We start from the raw sequence: 18,475 nt of genomic DNA on the forward strand, positions 1-18,475 counted from the left end.
TTTTAACCGTCCCATCTCTTCACACTCCCCCTTCCACGGCTTTGCCAATATCATCGACGGAAGATTGACGTTATTAGTACCGAAATTTACCATGAAACTGCAGACCAGAATATTGACCCCTGCATTGTCTGACACGTTTTTCAACCCTTAATTGGTCGCAGCTCGTTTATAAACTTTTCCCAACTTTCTGCGCGATTTTGTAAAAATTAATTTGTAACTTTCCATGTTAAGACTTCGTTAGTTATGAATTGAACATTCGTTAATTCAATTTGAAATCAAAACTTCGTTAATCCAATGGAAAATTATTAATTATTAATTCTAAAAAGAAGAATCGAAACGTTTTAATTCAAATAAATGTAAACAGGTGCTTCGCAATTTATTACTAGAACGTTTTCTACGTTAGGTGTATATACACATAATAATTTAATACTTGTAATAATTAATATCAACCTACAAGAATAATCGCTATTTTTCTCAACAAATGTCATAAATAAAAGAATGAAAAAAATAATGGATCATTTATGGTTACACTTGATTTAAACATCTTTGTATCTATTGAAGAAAATTTATGAAATACAAAGAAACCCGAATATCCGTCCAAATCAACCTTAATTTTCCTCTAATTTCAATTATGAAAATATAATAGCTTGCCGAGTTCGTGTACTTATAATAAAATTTAATCGGTATTCATCCTAGTATGTAATCAGAACAAATTCTTCCTTGGTTATAAATTTCGCAGGGTAAAATACGAAAATAAAAATTTCCTACAAAATGACTTGCTGTTTAAAATAATAGGTTGCAAATAATTGCAGACTGTGATTAGTAATTACGAGTAGACCGTAGATTTTTATGGAAATTCTGATTTTCATAAATCGTTTTACAAAAATCAAAATAAAAAAAAGGTTTCTTCGTCAATTGAGAGATCAACTCGTCGTAAAAAGATGATAGAAATGATGTTAGAACATGTGAATGTCTCGCATTTAACAAATCTGCACATGCTATAAATATATGAAGATCCGCAGTCCAGTTACAAGTTCTAATTACTGCTGGAGCGATCAGGTTCCAGGTATCGGTCGCGCAGAAAATTACGTTTCTCAATCAAGGGAAAGAGTACCCGGGGATGTTTCGTTAAAGTAAGCGACGGACCGCGAGGAAATTTCTGCGAAGTACGCACGGAGGAAGAAACGACAGAGGGTTCGAGACAAGGGAGAAATTTGTCTGCGCTAATTTGTCGCAGAGATCGCGGAATTGAAGCAGGCGCGCGCGTTGCCTCTTCCATTGGCCCGGAGCATTCCGTTGCATGCTTTTCTTCCGGCCACCCCTGACTTTCTCTTTCACCCCCGACGCTACAGCCCACCCCTCTTCTCACCCCGCGCAACCCCTACGACTGGTTCCTCTCAGACTAGCACGGCAGCGTCCTATCGTATTTTCTACGAGTTCCATTTCGAATTAGCTACGACTCTTTGTCGATAAGGAAGACGTTTGTCGGAAGGAACAACGGGAAAATTAACAAGAGCATCTGCTAATTAATTGATATCTACCAATTAACTATACCTTTGTGCTAGGAACATTAATTAATAACGAACGATTTTTGTGCTGCCAGCGAAATAGCTCCTAAAATTTTCTTTCACCGAGTTATAACAGTTACAAAATTAAATATTTTTGTATATTTACACTTATTTTTCAGTAAAGACTTGTACACCTTTTACCGAATTATTACATTCACTGAAATTTTCTCTTTGGTACAAAATTTAATCTAACCATTTGCACTCGAAGCCAGTTTAACTCTAAATCCAGAATAATTCTTTCGATCTACATGAGCCTTAGCTCAATTTCATATAAAAAATCGTAAGCGATTCATGCGAAATTTATGCTTTCAACAGTTCTTCAAATATAAACAAATTTTATATTGTAAAAATTACTTTGAAACTTAAGTTACTCCAAAAGGACTAACTTATTGTACTGATAACTATGTGAACAACGAAGAACGTGAGAACCATTAATCAAAATTCAAAGAGATAGGGGAAATAATACTGATACAAATTAAAACGCCAAGTTTTCGACATAAAAATGACGATTAATCAAATTCAAGAAAATAGTTCTCGCTGGTATAGTTTTTTCAATAAAATGTCGAAGTTTTTTTATTAAAATTTCACGTACTCCAACGAATCGATTGATCAAACCAGAATTAACGAGCGTAGACGAAGAAAGAAATTGTGTGGCCACTAATGAGGATCACGGCACCCAGCAACTTAAATAGAAGAATTCAAACATTATCGAGCCCGGTGGAACGCGTATTGCTCAAGGTGCAACAGTTTGCGTAATCCGTAATTAAGCAACGAAAGAATATCCCCCACGAATCCTCTCCCTTGCTCCTCCTTTCAAATCCAATGAAACCATTCCACCCCTCCCGCCCACCCCCCTCACGACGTATTAATCGACAACAATGGACGACGCGTATTTCGCGTCTCGAAGTATTGCAAGGAGGCCGACGAAAACATCAATGTCAATAATAATTCATTGATTACTTAATACATAGTTACCATGGCGACCGCCTCTCGCTTTTCCCTCGCCTTCAAGCTGTTCTGTTTTTCTCGCTTCGACGAAGGAGAGTTACGTGTTCCTTAGGCTCGTCTCACACGGAAGCGATTCGAATTTCTCATCTACTTGTTCGCCGAGTCGACCGTGATTACATTTCTACGGAAGGATCTTGTTAAATAACTTTGTTTTCTCGTACGGTGTTTTATTTTGTTTGGATAGGATGGTTCCATTAATTGTCAATGTACTGATAGCTTTTTACTTTATAAGAATTGCAGCAAATTCTCCTTAATTCACGCTCAGATTGCGCACAAAAATGGACAATTTGGGAAGAGGAGATACGATTAGCAGTTATAGTTACCGATTGTCAACAACTATAAAAATGAGCCGCGAGGATCGAATAATCGTACCTCCTCTCTTCCCAAATTGTCCATTTTTGCGTACCGACTGAGCGTCAATTAGGGAGAATTTACTGTAATTGCTGAGTTAATATAAAGAGGACAATGTAGAAGTTTTTATACTATGCAAAAGGTGCAGTATTACACTGTTTGTAATTGAACATTGATTTGTAATATCAGTGGACGATGTATAACAAATCTTTACTATTTGATATGGAGCCATTATTGCCGTAATAATTTCATAATCTGCATTGCATTTTTGAACTCTCTGTTTTGAATTTTTACTGGTAAGCAAGTTGAAGTCACTGAACATTGAACAATAAATTCGTCCAGAACAATTCTCCTTTTCGAATCGAAAGACCCAGCTCCGTATTACCTGTTACGCCAAAGAAATGAATGATGCAGTTCTAAAAATCTATAAAAATTATTCAACGTCGCTATCGTTACAAACCACGCTTCTCAAGTCTTCTGAACGATCGATAGAACAGTTCGAACAGCATATCGATATCGTTCGACGAACATCCCGAAGTAAATTTCCAGCGGCATGATCCTTGACGTTCGCATCTGCGGATTTTCAGGGGCGAATAAATACGGGAAGACAAAAATGTTTCGACAGGAAAAGGGTCCGAAGGGTAGATCGCGTTGTGAGCGTCGCATTAGCCTTGCTTACGGGTGCGCAAGCAGGCAAGGAGAAACACGAAATGAATATTCAGAAGTTATTAGTCTGTAGTGAAATGTGACGGGGCTCACCCTTCTCGAAAACCGCCCTGGCCTCCGCCACATCGCCCACTCCTCCGTCTCATCCTCTGGCTCTTGCCCACCCCCTTCTCCGCCGCCACCTCCACCTCCTGGCCACCCCCCGGACCCCGTCTCACCTCCTGACGGTATAGATTTTGCGATATATCCTGGCGGAAACACTTGCGAGAGAGCGAGACACCCTGCCAGCTACCACCAGTCGAAGAAGGGGTTGAAGCCTCGATGAAACGGGGGTGGTTGGAAATCGTGAGAGATGAGAAGCCGTGAGGGAAGGGGATAGGGAACCAACCAAGCAACCAGGCAGCCAGCCAGCCAGCCAGCCAGCCAGCCAGCCAGGCAAGCAACCAGGCAGAGCCCGACAGAGACGCGAAAGGAGGTAGCGAAAGAGCTTTATGCATAAGCTAAGAAACGCCATTGACGGGCACCGAGCACTGTACATACTTTGACTCGAGCGGTGCACTTGATAAACACGACTGCAGATAACGCCTACGTGACGAGACCCCGTCACGTACACTAGCTATCGTTGCGCAACCCCCTGTGCATTGTTTCCACTTTCTCGCTCACTCCCCCCCCCTCTCTCTCTCTCTCTCTCTTTCTATCTCGCTGCTCTAATAATGACGATTATCCTAGACGCACCCGATGCTTCGCCAAACGGTCCTCGAAACGCGTAGCTGACACCCAACGACGACACCCCACGATTTTTAAATTGTTCTAGGTCTGCTTGCATCGTTGTATCATTGGCTTTTGTTCATCTTGAAAATAGTAGAATGTATTGTATAAGTAAGATTTTGATCTATAGAGTCGTGTAATTCAGATTATAATCAAATAATTTTTTGAGAAACATCAGTAGAATCGGTAGCAACTCGACATTCTGGTTAACAATTAATAATACGTGATTGGACGTTCTAAAAGAATGATTAGGACAACTGACGCCACCGTAGCGTCATCGGCCGTGATGGTGTTAAAACTGACACTCCTCTGCGACCACCTCTGCCATCAACTTCAGTGGCTTGTCCTGATTGAACCGGTTGAAGCCAAATTATTTAACCAGCAACTACAGAAAAATTAATGCAATAATTGCATCGGTCTAATCGCAAGAAATTGTATATTAATTAGGGTTGTCGAAGTTGATCGACGATCGAACTGCGACTCATGTTTGCAGGCGAGGCAAATCAGGTTAGTTTTCGCAGTTATGGGAGCAGATCTTCCGCCGCGGCGCGGCGCGACGAAATATTTTTCTATCATTTTCGCTTGGCCGGATAAATTATTCATGGCAAGACAGTCGGTTCTAGTTATATCGTCAGGGTGACGTTCGAATGTAAATCATTTTCGCGGCCGGGCAATTTTCATATTCATCTTATCCTCGAGAGTCAAATGAATTTTTTCGTTCTCCCCGGAGCTGATTTTCGAGTTGCCGAGCGAGAGGAAACCGCGGGTGGTTCGCGGAGGTGAGACTTTTTGAAAAATATAAGTTTAATAAAGAAGAAAAGCATGATGTATGGTCCGCTGCCAAGGGAGGGAACCTACCGGGATCAACCGACTTCGATACCCAGATATTGTATGTGTAATATAAGCAGATGAAGGGTACCGCCGTGATCTACCGACTGTCACGATATCCACCTGCGCTATGACTACCCTTATCCCATTTATGGGGCGGGCAATTCATCACGGAAAAATTAATCTTTAATTTTGAATCTTCAACGAAATTATTCCGTCAAGACGTATTCCTTCAATTATTTTCTTTTACAAACGCACAATATACAGTTCATGGAATATTTCTAGTTTGCTGAACTACAATTTGTCATTCCCCGCATTATTAAGTCATCGCTACACTGTGAATTTTATGCATTTATGGGAAAATTCAACAGTTGCGATTTAAAACAGTGAAAAAATTTAGAAGAATTCTAAAATGCCAGTGTATTATTATATTTTTAATCTCTTAAAATTACTAAATAAAGACTTTCTATTTCGTTTCAATCTATTTCTATTTTAGTTTACCTAAATTAATCTGTCAAAACAAATTTTGCTATTCGGATAGCCACTGTCTCGATTCAATCGTTAAGATATGTTCAATCACTCGAGTCACTCCAGGCGCCACGACAAGCTCCAATCGTTCGATTTACGGTCGGCGGTCAAGTCTGTCGCGTGTCAAGATAAAATCGCGAGACATTAAGACGCGCAGGGGTGGTTACTGTCAAAGTGGATACCGAGTCCGTTTTTTATCATTCGTTCCAGACACTTTGCCCGGGGATAGGCCACTCGAACGCGCGAGGGATTTCCATGGAAATCGATGACGCCAGCGAGCACGCGGTTCCGATGGCTGGAGAGAGAAACTGCGAATAGATGTCCGTAACTTATCCAGATAAGGGGTTGTAAAACGATGTCGTAGCTATCTGCCAATACGGTCCGCTCCCTTCTCGAGGAGGGAAAGGCCTTGCATCCAGGTTGCGGCCAGATATACGGAGCAATTTCGTAGGAATTGATGCCATTTGAATATCGCCAGCCGTATACGACACTTCTCGAGATAGCGGTCCTTGTACTAGCATTCGCACTGTTTCCTTAGATCTCTATCTCGGCCTAGCTTTTTTCTGCCTTCGGGAATATTCCGGGTGGCTTATGGTTCCTGCTCCGAATAATCAAATCGCGAAACCATTTCCGTCCTTTTAATAAACATATACATTTGTTTTCTTAGTTTAGAACAATAATTTAATAATGTAATAATGTAATAATGTAATAATTTAATAATGTAATAATGTAATAATTTAATAATGTAATAATGTAATAATGTAATAATTTAATAATTTAATAATTTACTGAATAGAATAAGACAATTTATTTACTTCCATTTTTACACTTTGGTACCGGAAGAATTAAATTTTGTTTCCATTCAGAAGAAATGAATGACTTTCATATTTAGTAGATTGTGCCTGAGATCTTCATCACGAGTCTGACTCGTTCATATAATGCAATGGGTTAACGAATTGTTTACGGAGTTCGAAATAAAATGTTAACTTAGTACATTCTTCAATCTTTAAATTCGCGAAGTCACTCGGTAAATTTATAACAGTCTAAAATTACGGAAAAAACAATACTGTAAACAATGTATTGAAGGAAAGTTCTTAAGCTACATTTAAGAAGATTTCCTATTAAATTGAAGCATGAAGGCAGAATCGCAAAACTTTCACACTGGCCCTAGAAATCGTTTCAACCCCTCATAAGTTCACACGTAGACCTCCAAATCATTCAAACAATGAAACGTAGACGTATAACACGTATGAAAAAATTTAGGTTTCATGCGTTGCGTCAGAACGGTACCTTTTAACACTCGAGAACTTGAAAGAAAATAGGAACATCTCAGTGGACGTAATCGAAGCTGCAGGGTCAAGATTTATTGCAATCATTATTTCTTGAACTCTTTTAAATCCTAAAAATCTTAAAGAAATTTTGCTTTCTTATTGCTTGCTTATTTGAAATCGAAATAAGATTTCCATCGTTTCGTTGCCAATATTTTTCGATTGCAATGAAGATAAGCATGATATAAGTGTAGATTTCTTTCTGGGGAAATTATAATTAGTTGTGAAATAGATTGAAATATAAATATATATAGACATAACGAAGTGGACTATCTCGGGCGTAGCATTGAATACAGTACGCTTCGTGCTTAAAAATAATTTCGGGGGAGGAAGATAGCCGATCGCGCTGCGGCCATCGCCAAACTAAAGTAACGAGCTGTCGGGGTGGAAGAAATAAACGGGAAGCAGGAAGGACAGACAGCTGGCGGGGGTGGTTTCGGGGGGGGTGGTCCGGGGTTCATAGTAGGACAAGGACGGCTCGGAGATGGGGTCAAGCATAAAATTGGCAAAAAAAGGCTCGATGTTTGGTAGGATGTTTCGCGTCCCCGATCTCACCCCGTGCCCCCCTCCCCCGCGCGGCCCGGTCGTTAATACGGCATAAGGAGAAAGCAGGGTTAAGCGAGGGTGAAGCGAGGATTTTTAATTGTAGTTCAGCCGGCATAACCCCGCTCGACCCGCCGGTATTGTCATACCGGGAGCGGCGCTTTTCTTTATTTCCCCAGTGGCTGGATGAGGTTATACATTTTTTTTAACTACGGCAATGCCTCCGTCTTCTTATTAGCAAAGCTAATTGGAAATACAAATGGTTATTCACGGTAAGAAGGAAGCCCGAAGACCGACTCTGCGAGCCGGAGTACCAGCCGATGGAGGGCTCTATGGAAAGGGTGGGAGGTCTGAGGAGATGGGAGGAAGGTGGGCACAGAAGGGTGCAGGAGGGGGAGGGCGAAAGAGGACGTTGGTACGCTCTCTCTTCTCTCTCCGCGTATTAAGCTTGTATTTGCCCTGGATAATTAGGACTTTTTCCCGACCAATTCAGATGAATAATTGATTTTCCTCCGGCCCGACGGCACACCCCGTCGCTTCTGGACCTCTACGAATGACAATCACCCGAAGAAAAATACAGATCTTTCGGATGAAATATTCAATACCTGCTCGATGAGAAGGGTGAACCTCGAGACCTACCCCCGAGGTACCATCTGGCTTATTGTTCCCCGGAAGTATCGGGAACGACGCGGAAAAATTCATCGCCGATGAATCTCTTCGCAATTCGCTTCCTCTAAGCTAAGCTCCTTCGATTTTATTCTTCTATACGTTTGCATGGTTGTCGAATGTTTAAACAAACTATATATTGTTATAAATTAACTCTCGATCTTATCATTCGTACAAGATCAACGAAGAACTTTTATACTAACCATGTCTACTTTGTGATTAGCACGATAACCGTCCTGTTTAAAAATAAATAAAATATCACGTCAATTGGTATAGTATTTGCCTTGCGTCGTTGAATGCCGAAATGTCAGTGACAATTGATAAATTTTCGTCATATTCCTCCAGTTTTATATTTCTACAAGGATCACTTTCACTTGAGCAGAAATCGTTCCCTCCGGCGTCAGGTGTGCTTATTGAATTTTTCATCAGGCGTGAAACTTTCAACGTTCTTCGAATAAGATTACCTTAATTTTCGAATGGTCTGAGATCCGGGAAATCTCGAGGCATCAAGGCGAACTGTCGAAGGAATAGTCGGTCAAGCAGCAATCTCGCAGGAGAGAAGAAACGGCCGCCAGGGGCTCGGCAACTTTTTTTCATCAGCATTTTACGGTTATGCCTGCGCATTAATAATGCACATGCTTAATATAAAAAGAAGCCCGCGAGTCCTCCGTCTAATAAACTGGAAGAATGCTTTATAACCGGCCGCGGTTTCGGGTCACGAGGGGCAAGGAGGGCGACGGCAAAGTATTTGCCGGCAGCCGGTTTCAAGGGGGTGGCTTTCTTCTTTATGTCCGCGGAACGGCCAATCTCTCCAGGACGCGTCGAACGAAAGTGGCCGAACTTCTCCCGGCCACAAAGAGACAAATCGTCGCTTCACTCGTTAAAGGACTTCCACACTCCCACCCCGTGCTTCCGGTCGAGAGGCAACGGAACTCGGATTTTTGCCGAAATCTCGCCACCCCCGTTTAGAAATTCTCTCGAAATCTCCTTCCCCGAAAAAACCCCTAGGAAAAGTCTGGCCTGAAAACAACTATAGGAAAACTCCTGGGGAAAACCCGTGAGAAAACAATTTTTTCAAATATTATTGCCGGAATCACTTGATTAGCACTTTTTCATCGTTAATGACAAAACATGTGTACACAATTACTCGAAGCCGATATCCGCTACAAATGTCTAATATAGTCTACAGCAAAATTGGATTTCATTTTCATTTCGAAGAAGCAAATAGCATCCATGCTAAGTAGATTATATTCGAAATTGTCATAACGAGTCTGTCACGTTGTTATAGTACAAGCGGTCAATTTTTCGAAGGCAGTAAAAAATTAAATAAAAATGTGCATCGATAAAGGGACTACATACTTTGTTGCTTTTTGTCAAGAAGTTCGGTACATTAAAATTCTTAAATTAATTTGATACCGTTACTGTTTGCGATCAGTTTACCGTAAACGCTCATTTAAGAGATTATCATTACACGTTAAATTCCACATCGGAGAACTTGAAAATAGCTACTGCAGGATGCTGCTTACACTATGTCACTGTTTATAAACATGCTTGGTGGCTGCACAATGCACTTTTAAATACAATGTAATTCAATCGAAGGCGTAGGTGAGGACTAAATGAATGCGACTGTTTCCTTCGATCGACTGATCCGGACTGCTCGATCGTCGTCCTTTTTATTGACTTGCTTTAACGACGCGTATATTCGCACATGCATATCCGGATCGGTCCGGCGACGACGTGACGCCGCGACCGATGCCGACCACACCGACACTCTACGGTATAACGATCTATCGATATGTGTGTTCGGAGAAATATTGAAACTACTGTAGACACTTCTGATTGTCTCGAAAACATTCCAATCTCTATACTCAATGTAACATCGATTATGTCTATTCAATTATATGATACAGCATGAAGATAATACATAGCAAAACTTTAAGCAAAATTTTAGTTGTTAAAAACAGTGTGACCCGTAATTATAAATATCGATATTTAATAACACAGTTTGATCGATAGACCGCAAATTTGATGTATTTATTGCAAAAGCAAGTGGATTAAATACGAAACAAGACTAAATATAAAGATTTCCAAATACAGTTGCGCTATTTTCGACTAATTAAAATTTTATTAATTCAAGAAATAGATTTCTATCAATCTTCTATATCTTACATCTAACACAGGTAATTTTTATTTTCCATACAATTCCAGAATAACTAAATGTAAAAAATTTCAGATCGACAACTGTCACCATCGTTCCTGCACTCCCATATTCTGGCATTGATTAATAAAGTTCCATTTGTTCCAATAAATTTCGAACACCATTTGCTATCGTAAAAATGAATGTTGCGGATGGTGAATCACGTGGCACGTGGGAGACTGTCTCCGCTAAGCGTCTAGGGGTTGGAAAGACCGATGCAGCCGGGAGATACCGGTGCATTCTGTTTCGCAAGAATTCCAATTTATAACCCGATGGCAACAGACGAATTTCAAGAGGTTCATGTCCCCCAGAATTGCCTGCGTCCCCGACGCGCGACACATCGGATTCCGTTAAACTCGCGGCCCCGTGTTTGCAAACTTGGATTTCCGTGTGGCGACTCCGCCAGCCGCCCTTTGTTGTGCCGACCGTCAAACTCGGCCCGAGGTCGACTAAACAGTGTTTCTTCTCAGTTACGGTTGACGCGTCGTGAAATGTGTGTCGTGTGCCCGGACAACGTTGATAACGTCGGCTACCGAAATTCTTGATTCAATCAGTGCCTGACGCTCGAAAATTTTCAATTTTGAGTGGATTGTCCGTGCACGGTGAGTAGCACATTCCTTCTGTACCTCATTTTCGCTGCATCGATGCACCATCGTGGTCGTGTTGATAATTAATCCACGATCCGTTATATTTTTGTTGGAGTTTCATGAAATTTTTATTGAATGGAAATTCTATTTTATTGATTTGTAGAGTTCGTAAAAGTTAACTGTTTGTGAGTGAAGCTGTATATCTTACTCCTAGTTTCTGCTGCAACGATGCATCCTGTATTTACGTTGATAATTCATTAACAGTATATAGTTCTATTCTTGCTGGAACTTTGTCGAGCTTTCATTGAATGGCAAAGTTAGAATTACTCATTTGTAGTTCGTAACGTTGAAAGCTTGTGCGTGTAAATACCATTCGTATACTTGCTTGTGTGATCATGAGAATCGACTAAGAAATGCACAATTTTTGTTAATATTATTCATTTGTGTATTCATAATGTGTTTCTGTTCGGTGTACGACGTTCAGTTAGTTCTTGTTTTAAAAATAATTGGAAATCGATCAGGAAAATATTGTTAGATTTGTATTTTAAGGCGTTGTATTTATATCGTGTGTCAATATGTTTATGTTATGAATGCTTTTCATCGTTGCGTCAATATTTGTGTAACAGGACTACCTACTCTTTCGATTTCTGCTTAAAATTTTATATATGTTCTCGTTGACAAATATATAGCCAAATTGTTATAGAAATCTACTTTGCGGGGTAACTTTAAATTATATTACATTTAATGCGCAAAAATAAAAGGAAACTATATAAAACAAATAGTAATAATTGCAGTCTGGCAGCTTTATTTAAAGATCGTATTAAATGATCGTAATGATTAAAATATCAGTAACTAAATATTCTTTAACTGTTTCAAAGTATTGTTGGCTTTAATATTGTCGGCTTTATTTTATTGGAATGCTTATTTCAGCTAGGAGATCGTTGTGACAAATAAAATGAGAGTGAAGACAGTGCCACGACATCGAATACTCTACGGTAGCAACAACATCGAGCCTGTGTCGCTGGTAATTGTTGGAAAATCGGAAAGATCTTTGAACAGAGATATAAAGTCGAAGGAATTTCATAGAAGCGAAGAGGAGAGGAAGGAAGCATTGAATTATACTAGGGAAGCATTGGACATGATGATTAAACGGAAGGTACGGTGATTGACAGGTTCGGAGTGTTCGTGTGTTCCTTGTGGAGCCATTCATGTAGCAATTCACACGCGAATTCGTGGACGACGCGATGACAGGTTCCTCGAGATTGCGACGGGAATGTAAACAAACAGAACGGAGTGCCATTCGATTCAATTTATCGAACGTCCACAGTGACTCATAGAGGCAGACAACTTGAAAGACAATCAATTCTAGGGGCACTCAATTTTGAACGCATACAATTTTAGGGACAGTCAATTCTGAATGCAATCAATTTTAGGCACTGCCAGTTTTGGAAAAATCAATTTCACACAGAAGTAATTTTGAGGACAATCGATCTTTGGGGATAGGCAATTTTAAAGGCAATCAATTTCAGCGACAGTCGGTTCTAGGGAAAGTCAATTTTACGGGAAGTCAATGCCAAGGACGGACTATTCTGGGAACAATGAATTTTAAGATTAATTGTACCATCGTCGGGCAAATGAACGATTTGACGATTATTATTTTAAGATTATTGAAATTATAAAGATACTTCCATTGAGGATGATTTTGGTTTGCAATTAAAATTTGTAAGCCAAATAAGACCTAAAGAAATTTATACAATCTTTATGTTTGGTTCATTAAATAATAATCTTTTCATTGCAATGTAAGTTGTTTATTCATAGAACATATTTTAGAACGGTCATTTGTTATTTTTCAGACAAACTCGTTGCAGAAAGATTTATTGAATGGAGGCTTGATGATAGCTGGTCCATCGAGCGCCGAATGCGCAAAATCGTCTCTTAAAGAGAAGCCGAATGAGACAATTGTCAGCGACGACAATAATAACGTAATAAATGTTATAATTATAAGAGAATTTAAAAACCGGCAGGGATTAAAAATGTGCAATCTATTAAGACAAAAATAATTCACTTCAGTTTAAGAATTCGCCATTGCTTAAATACACTTTGCACTTTCAATAGTATCGTATTACTTGTCGAAAGCGTATATTATTGTTCTATTATATTATCATTTACCAAGGCTTGAAGCTAATATCAAACAAGTAAATTTACAAATAAATTTTTGAATCGGTAGATAATAGTCGATGAGAAAATTTTTATGATGCAAGAAGATGAACTAAATAGTTGAGTAAAATCAGTCAAAAGTCCAGTTTAATTAAAATACTTAAAAAATGCTTTTCAAAAAGTACTTGAAAAATACTTTTCAATCTGATTAACTATGAAACAATTATGTTGTACGTTTTCCCATCGGATATCCTAATTTATTTGCTGTCATGTTCCAGATCCTGCCATCGGAAGAAGCAAGATGCTGTACCCTAGCTGGACCCTCCAGCATCCCCCTTTCCAAATTCACACAAGAAGACACCAAGTGCAGTATTCAGAACCTCGACGTGTCAATAGAAGCGGTCAACCTCTGCAAAAAGGACCACCAAGAAGAAGACCCGACAAACGAAAGTATGGTATCCAGCGGGAAACTCAAGGACACGTTCCTGTATAAGATCATGACTGACCCAACCTTCCTGGAGAACATCCAGAAGCACAAGCAACCGAAGAAGTACTCCTGCCAGTTCTGCAAGCAGGAGTTTGTTAACGGTGAACAGCTAGCCGACCACATGGACGTGAAGAAGGACGAATCGAACCAGGTGGTCTGCTGCGCCTGTAAGAAGACGTTCGCACAGAAACGATACCTCAGGTACCATCAAAGGTGTCACTCGGAGAGAACCAAGTTCACCTGCGACATCTGCACCAAGAAATACACCAGGCTGGATAACCTGGCCAGACACAACGCGTTCCACGTGAACCCGGACAAGTTTTCCTGCACTTACTGCGAGAAGACGTTCGCCAGGAAGGACCTGCTGAACAAGCATCTCAAGTGCCACGACAATAAGCATCGCTTCTTGTGCCAGATGTGCCAAAAGTATTTCACGGGAGCGTTGGCATTGGACAATCACAATAGAATCTTCCATAACATCGTCTGAACGGTTTTGAAAAAATAGTATTTACTGGAGAATAGTATTTACTGGAGATTAATCGGCAAAGGAAGCAGGAATATATTGAGATAGTAAAACTAGTTGATTCTTTCTTGCCGTTTGCTAGATAAAAGTCGTGAGTATTTTTACAGAGAACACGACCTAGGAAGTGTAAATAGCTTATTATTTTGTTGTCTCGTGGAGAATGAACGTTAATGCTAATATTGTAATCAGTTGTGAATGTGTTCGTACATCTGCTGAATTTTGAATGTCCGAAACGGAGGACAGTTGACAAAAACATTGGCATGTTCTATGAACGATTGATTCGTTCATCGGAATTTGGCCAGTTTGTGGACAATATGACAATGCATTTTATACTTGCCTATATTAAAAGTATAATAATTGAATAATAATTGCCGTAGATATATCACAAGAAATGTCGTTATTTTTACAGTACATTTTCGTCAACAACTTAATCCTTTAATTAATGTAAAATTCGAAGTTATATTAACGAACTTTTGCACTGATACATTTAATGTACCTTTTGTTAATATGTGGAAAGTGCAAAATTGAAAGAACATCCATTTATGACACATGTTTTACGGAATCTTTTAGGTTGCACTGTCATCGAACCGAATCGAGCAACATTTTCATAAAACATTTCAAGTTCATAGATTCATCAGGAATACGAAGATTCTTCCGACAGATTGGAAATCTTCGACACAACAGATTCCTAAGTCCTTCTCCAGCAGTTGTTCAACGAGTGTCCAAATCGAAAGCCCTTCTCGCCTCCGGAAACGTTGTTCAACATCTTCTAACGTTTTCACAACATATCAAAGACTGTTCGCCTCGCGCGTTGAACCGATGATCGACAAAGAATCGAGTGTCTGTGCGAGCATGGTTTCCCAGGCAGCGGCTGCGAATACACGTACTTTTAAGAAAAAGAAAAATCTCCTTTCGCATTATTTCGCATTTCTAAGAGCATCGAATCAAAGAGGGGGTCTCATTGAACCGCTGTTTAAACAGAGAGCCTCGAAGCCGTTGCAGCCACGCGACGCATTCGCCGAAGCAGAAGAAGGAAGAGAAGAAGAAGAAGAAGAAGAAGAAGAAGAAGCAGAAGGTGAAGCAGGAGAAGAAGCAGAGGGGAGAGGGAGAGAAACAAAAAAACGAAGAGAAAACGAAAGAAAAGGGAAAACCGGGGGAAAAACACTACAAGAAAACTCTTTTATCCCGAATGCCTCGTGTGGTCCCGAAGAACTTTCTCTCTTTTTCCTGTTTCCCTGCGATTCCTCTCCCTCCGCCAGCAAGCAGAGCCGACCGCTCTGCGTTCCTCTCCCGCAATTCCTCTTCTCCCTCGGCCTTCTCCTCGGTCTAAAACATAATCCGTTTCTTCCGTTCCGCCTCTCACCCCGGCCACTTCGCGAAAAAAGCGAGCACTCTCTTTGTTTCGGCTCAAAGGGTACAACGGCGCCGCGGTAAGGAGCACTTTGAAAATCCGACGTATTACCGTGGCACATCCAATCGCGAAATAGAACAACCATGAAGGTTGACCCGCGTCCCTTTCCCTTCCATTCTCGCTTTTCTACCCCCTCCTTCCCTTCATTTCTACCTTTCACCCTCTGCCTCCTGTTCGCCGGACTGTTTTCTTATTTTTTTTCTTGACAGGCTTCTTTCATCCCCGAGGCCCGCGTCTATCCGCGTCCACGTTTCCCCGCCGTCTTTTCCCCGTCTGCTCGGGTCTCCCACTCGGATTCCCCAGCTTAATGCAATTAAGTCGAGCGTTAAAATATCGTTCTTAATTCGCCGGCGGCACCTTTTGTTTCCTCTGTGGTTTAGCGCGAGCTACTCGCGGTGGTTCCTCGTTCCTGCCACGCTTTTCGGCTCTCCTACATCCCTTCCTCCTCCTCTTTCTCTTACTCTTGCTCCCGTGCCCTCAGCCCCCTTCCCTCAGCCAACCCCCTCCTTCTTCCTCTCTCTCTCTCTCTCTCTCTCTCTCTCTCTCTCTCTCTCTCTCTCTCAAAAGTGCAGTATGTTTTCACCGCTAGAAGCACACGCACGGCAGCCATACACGTCGCAAGGTAAAACATTCGTTTCACCGGTTTTAATTATTCCGTCGAGTTGCGTTGTTTCTTATTGCCGGAGCAACTGTGACTCGCCGTTGTTCTTCTTGTAATACAGCACTCATGGTACGCATGGTACCAGTTGATCTGCTGCGGGATTCAGCACTTTGTAGCGGGACAAATTAAAGTTAAAGCCAGACATCGATTCTCCATTTTGCTTTTACCAATTTTTCTACTAAATTGAGAGATGTACCTTCTCTTCATAGAGAAGGCACACGGTTGCAGATATTTTACTGGCGCTTAAATTAATTAAGAACTTGCAATCAGTATTTTATTTACAGTTTCAAGTTTATGTCTTCTCATTATGGTAACTTCTCGGCGAAATGTATAATTGTGCTTGAAATTTCGGAGTTTTCACACTACGATAAAGTAATCTCTCATGTAAATTTATCGGTTAAAAACATTCTATTGGTCGTCGTTCATTTAAAATCTTTTATAACTGCAATTCGAAACAGAATTTTCAAATTCGAAGTTTTCCCGTTTTCCGTGAACCGTGATAAGGTAATTTATAATTCAAAGTTAAATCACAATTGTTACTTTCCAAATTTCCTTTTTCATCGGGTTGAAATGAACGATTTTCGTCTTAGTTTTTATTATCAACGATCTACTGCAATTTTCTATTGCTTCTAGAAAGTGTCAAGGTTATATTATCAAATTATATATTATATATTATCAAATAATTAATTGTTCTCCTATTTAAAATACGTAGCTACGAATAGGAAACGATTTTGTAAATCAAAGATTAAAATGAGTGAAGTACAACCAATCCCAAAAATTCTATTAAAGTGCAATAATTATTGGAACATTCTCCTAGCGCAAAGGAAGGACATCCTCGATGTTAAAAATCACCTACCTCCGCGCAAAATTAAATCTTGTCAAAAGCAGCCAGAAATCTAATCTCCCATAAGTATGAGAGTTCTTTGATTCGCCCGATAAGCGAGTTGCGTTGCAAACGTCCACTTTCCCGTGGCGTCCGCCATTCTTTCCACGGTCCGATCGCCGCGTCCATTGTGTCTGGGCAAAGTAAAGGACTTTCGACAGCTTTTGCTAGGGGTCGGTGCGCGAAAAGAACGACAGAAACGACGAAGAAAAACAGGATAGGAGAGGGAGCGAGCAAAGAGGGGAGAAGGACACGGGAAGTTCTCGAGGTATGGTCCTTCTCTATCCGCGGGAGCGTCCGCTTCTTTTTCAGCCTCTTGCCGCGTTCAACCGCGTCCCTTTGATCCAGTTATTCGGCCGGCATGTATCGTGGACCAGCACCAAAAATGTAACAAAGTTTTCGCGAACGTCCTGGCACGAATGCCAGCACGGATTTTGTGGTCCCTTTGCTGCGCGTCGATCTCTGTTCTTCCTTTGCGCTTTTGACCACTGTCGTTCTTTTGACATGATTACGCTGAAGCGCGGGATTCTTGAATATTCATCAGGAATTCTGCGATTCCCGGCGTTCCGTTTGCAAAAATCCTTTGGAATCTGCCGGGCTGGGCAAACTTTCTACACGGCCGCGAAAGTGTCTGATTTTTCGCAAACCTAGCTATGAATTTCGCTAAGAAAACTAAGAGCTTCTAATCGTTTACGATAGCATTTTATTGTTACTCTGCTCGTTGAGAAAATATAATTATAAGGCTGACTACGATCACTAAACTGCAGATTTCTATGCATAATATAAATTGCCTGCATTAATTGCAAGATAGAAGAGGTACATCCATAGAGATTTCTTTTTCCAATGATTTTATTTAATTGAGAAAAATACGACGCTATTTTGATATTTCTTAAATGATTTCGTTATTTTGTGCATTAATTCACTCGATTTGCATAAAACGCAATGAGAACACTATTTTATAGAATCAAGTAGTTAAAACTTCGTGCGTCACGTCAGTCACACATGATTGACGCGAAAGTAATTTGTGTTACGATGTATTAACCAAAAACTTACAGAAGCAATTGTTGCAGTAAATCTTGTCTTTTCTATTCTTATACTATTAACACGTAGACTTATATTATTAACACGTCGATATGTGAGTGACATTATTTTTTTATCAGATTTAGAAACAAAGTATTATTTCAGAAGACTGATTTTTATTCGAATTTTATAACATGCATCAGGATTACAGAAGTAATTACTTCCATCGATTAAATTAATCGATCGTAACTTTTGATTTTCAGTTTAATGATATTTATTGACAAACCGCAACAAT

At 40.3% G+C, this 18,475-nt stretch overlaps 1 protein-coding gene across 1 annotated transcript; it reads left to right on the top strand.

The window, feature by feature from the left end:
• Positions 1–10,922: 10,922 nt before the first annotated feature.
• On the top strand, positions 10,923–14,597 carry LOC117222233 (uncharacterized). The gene is made up of 4 exons (XM_033473841.2): positions 10,923–11,053; positions 11,969–12,194; positions 12,892–13,020; positions 13,474–14,597. The coding sequence occupies exons 2-4, from the start codon at positions 11,994–11,996 to the stop codon at positions 14,167–14,169; spliced, it is 1,026 nt and encodes a 341-aa protein (XP_033329732.1). The 5' UTR covers positions 10,923–11,053; positions 11,969–11,993; the 3' UTR covers positions 14,170–14,597.
• Positions 14,598–18,475: the final 3,878 nt, after the last annotated feature.

This window comes from Megalopta genalis, chromosome 6, assembly GCF_051020955.1.
Source record: "Megalopta genalis isolate 19385.01 chromosome 6, iyMegGena1_principal, whole genome shotgun sequence".
NCBI lineage: Eukaryota > Metazoa > Arthropoda > Insecta > Hymenoptera > Halictidae > Megalopta > Megalopta genalis.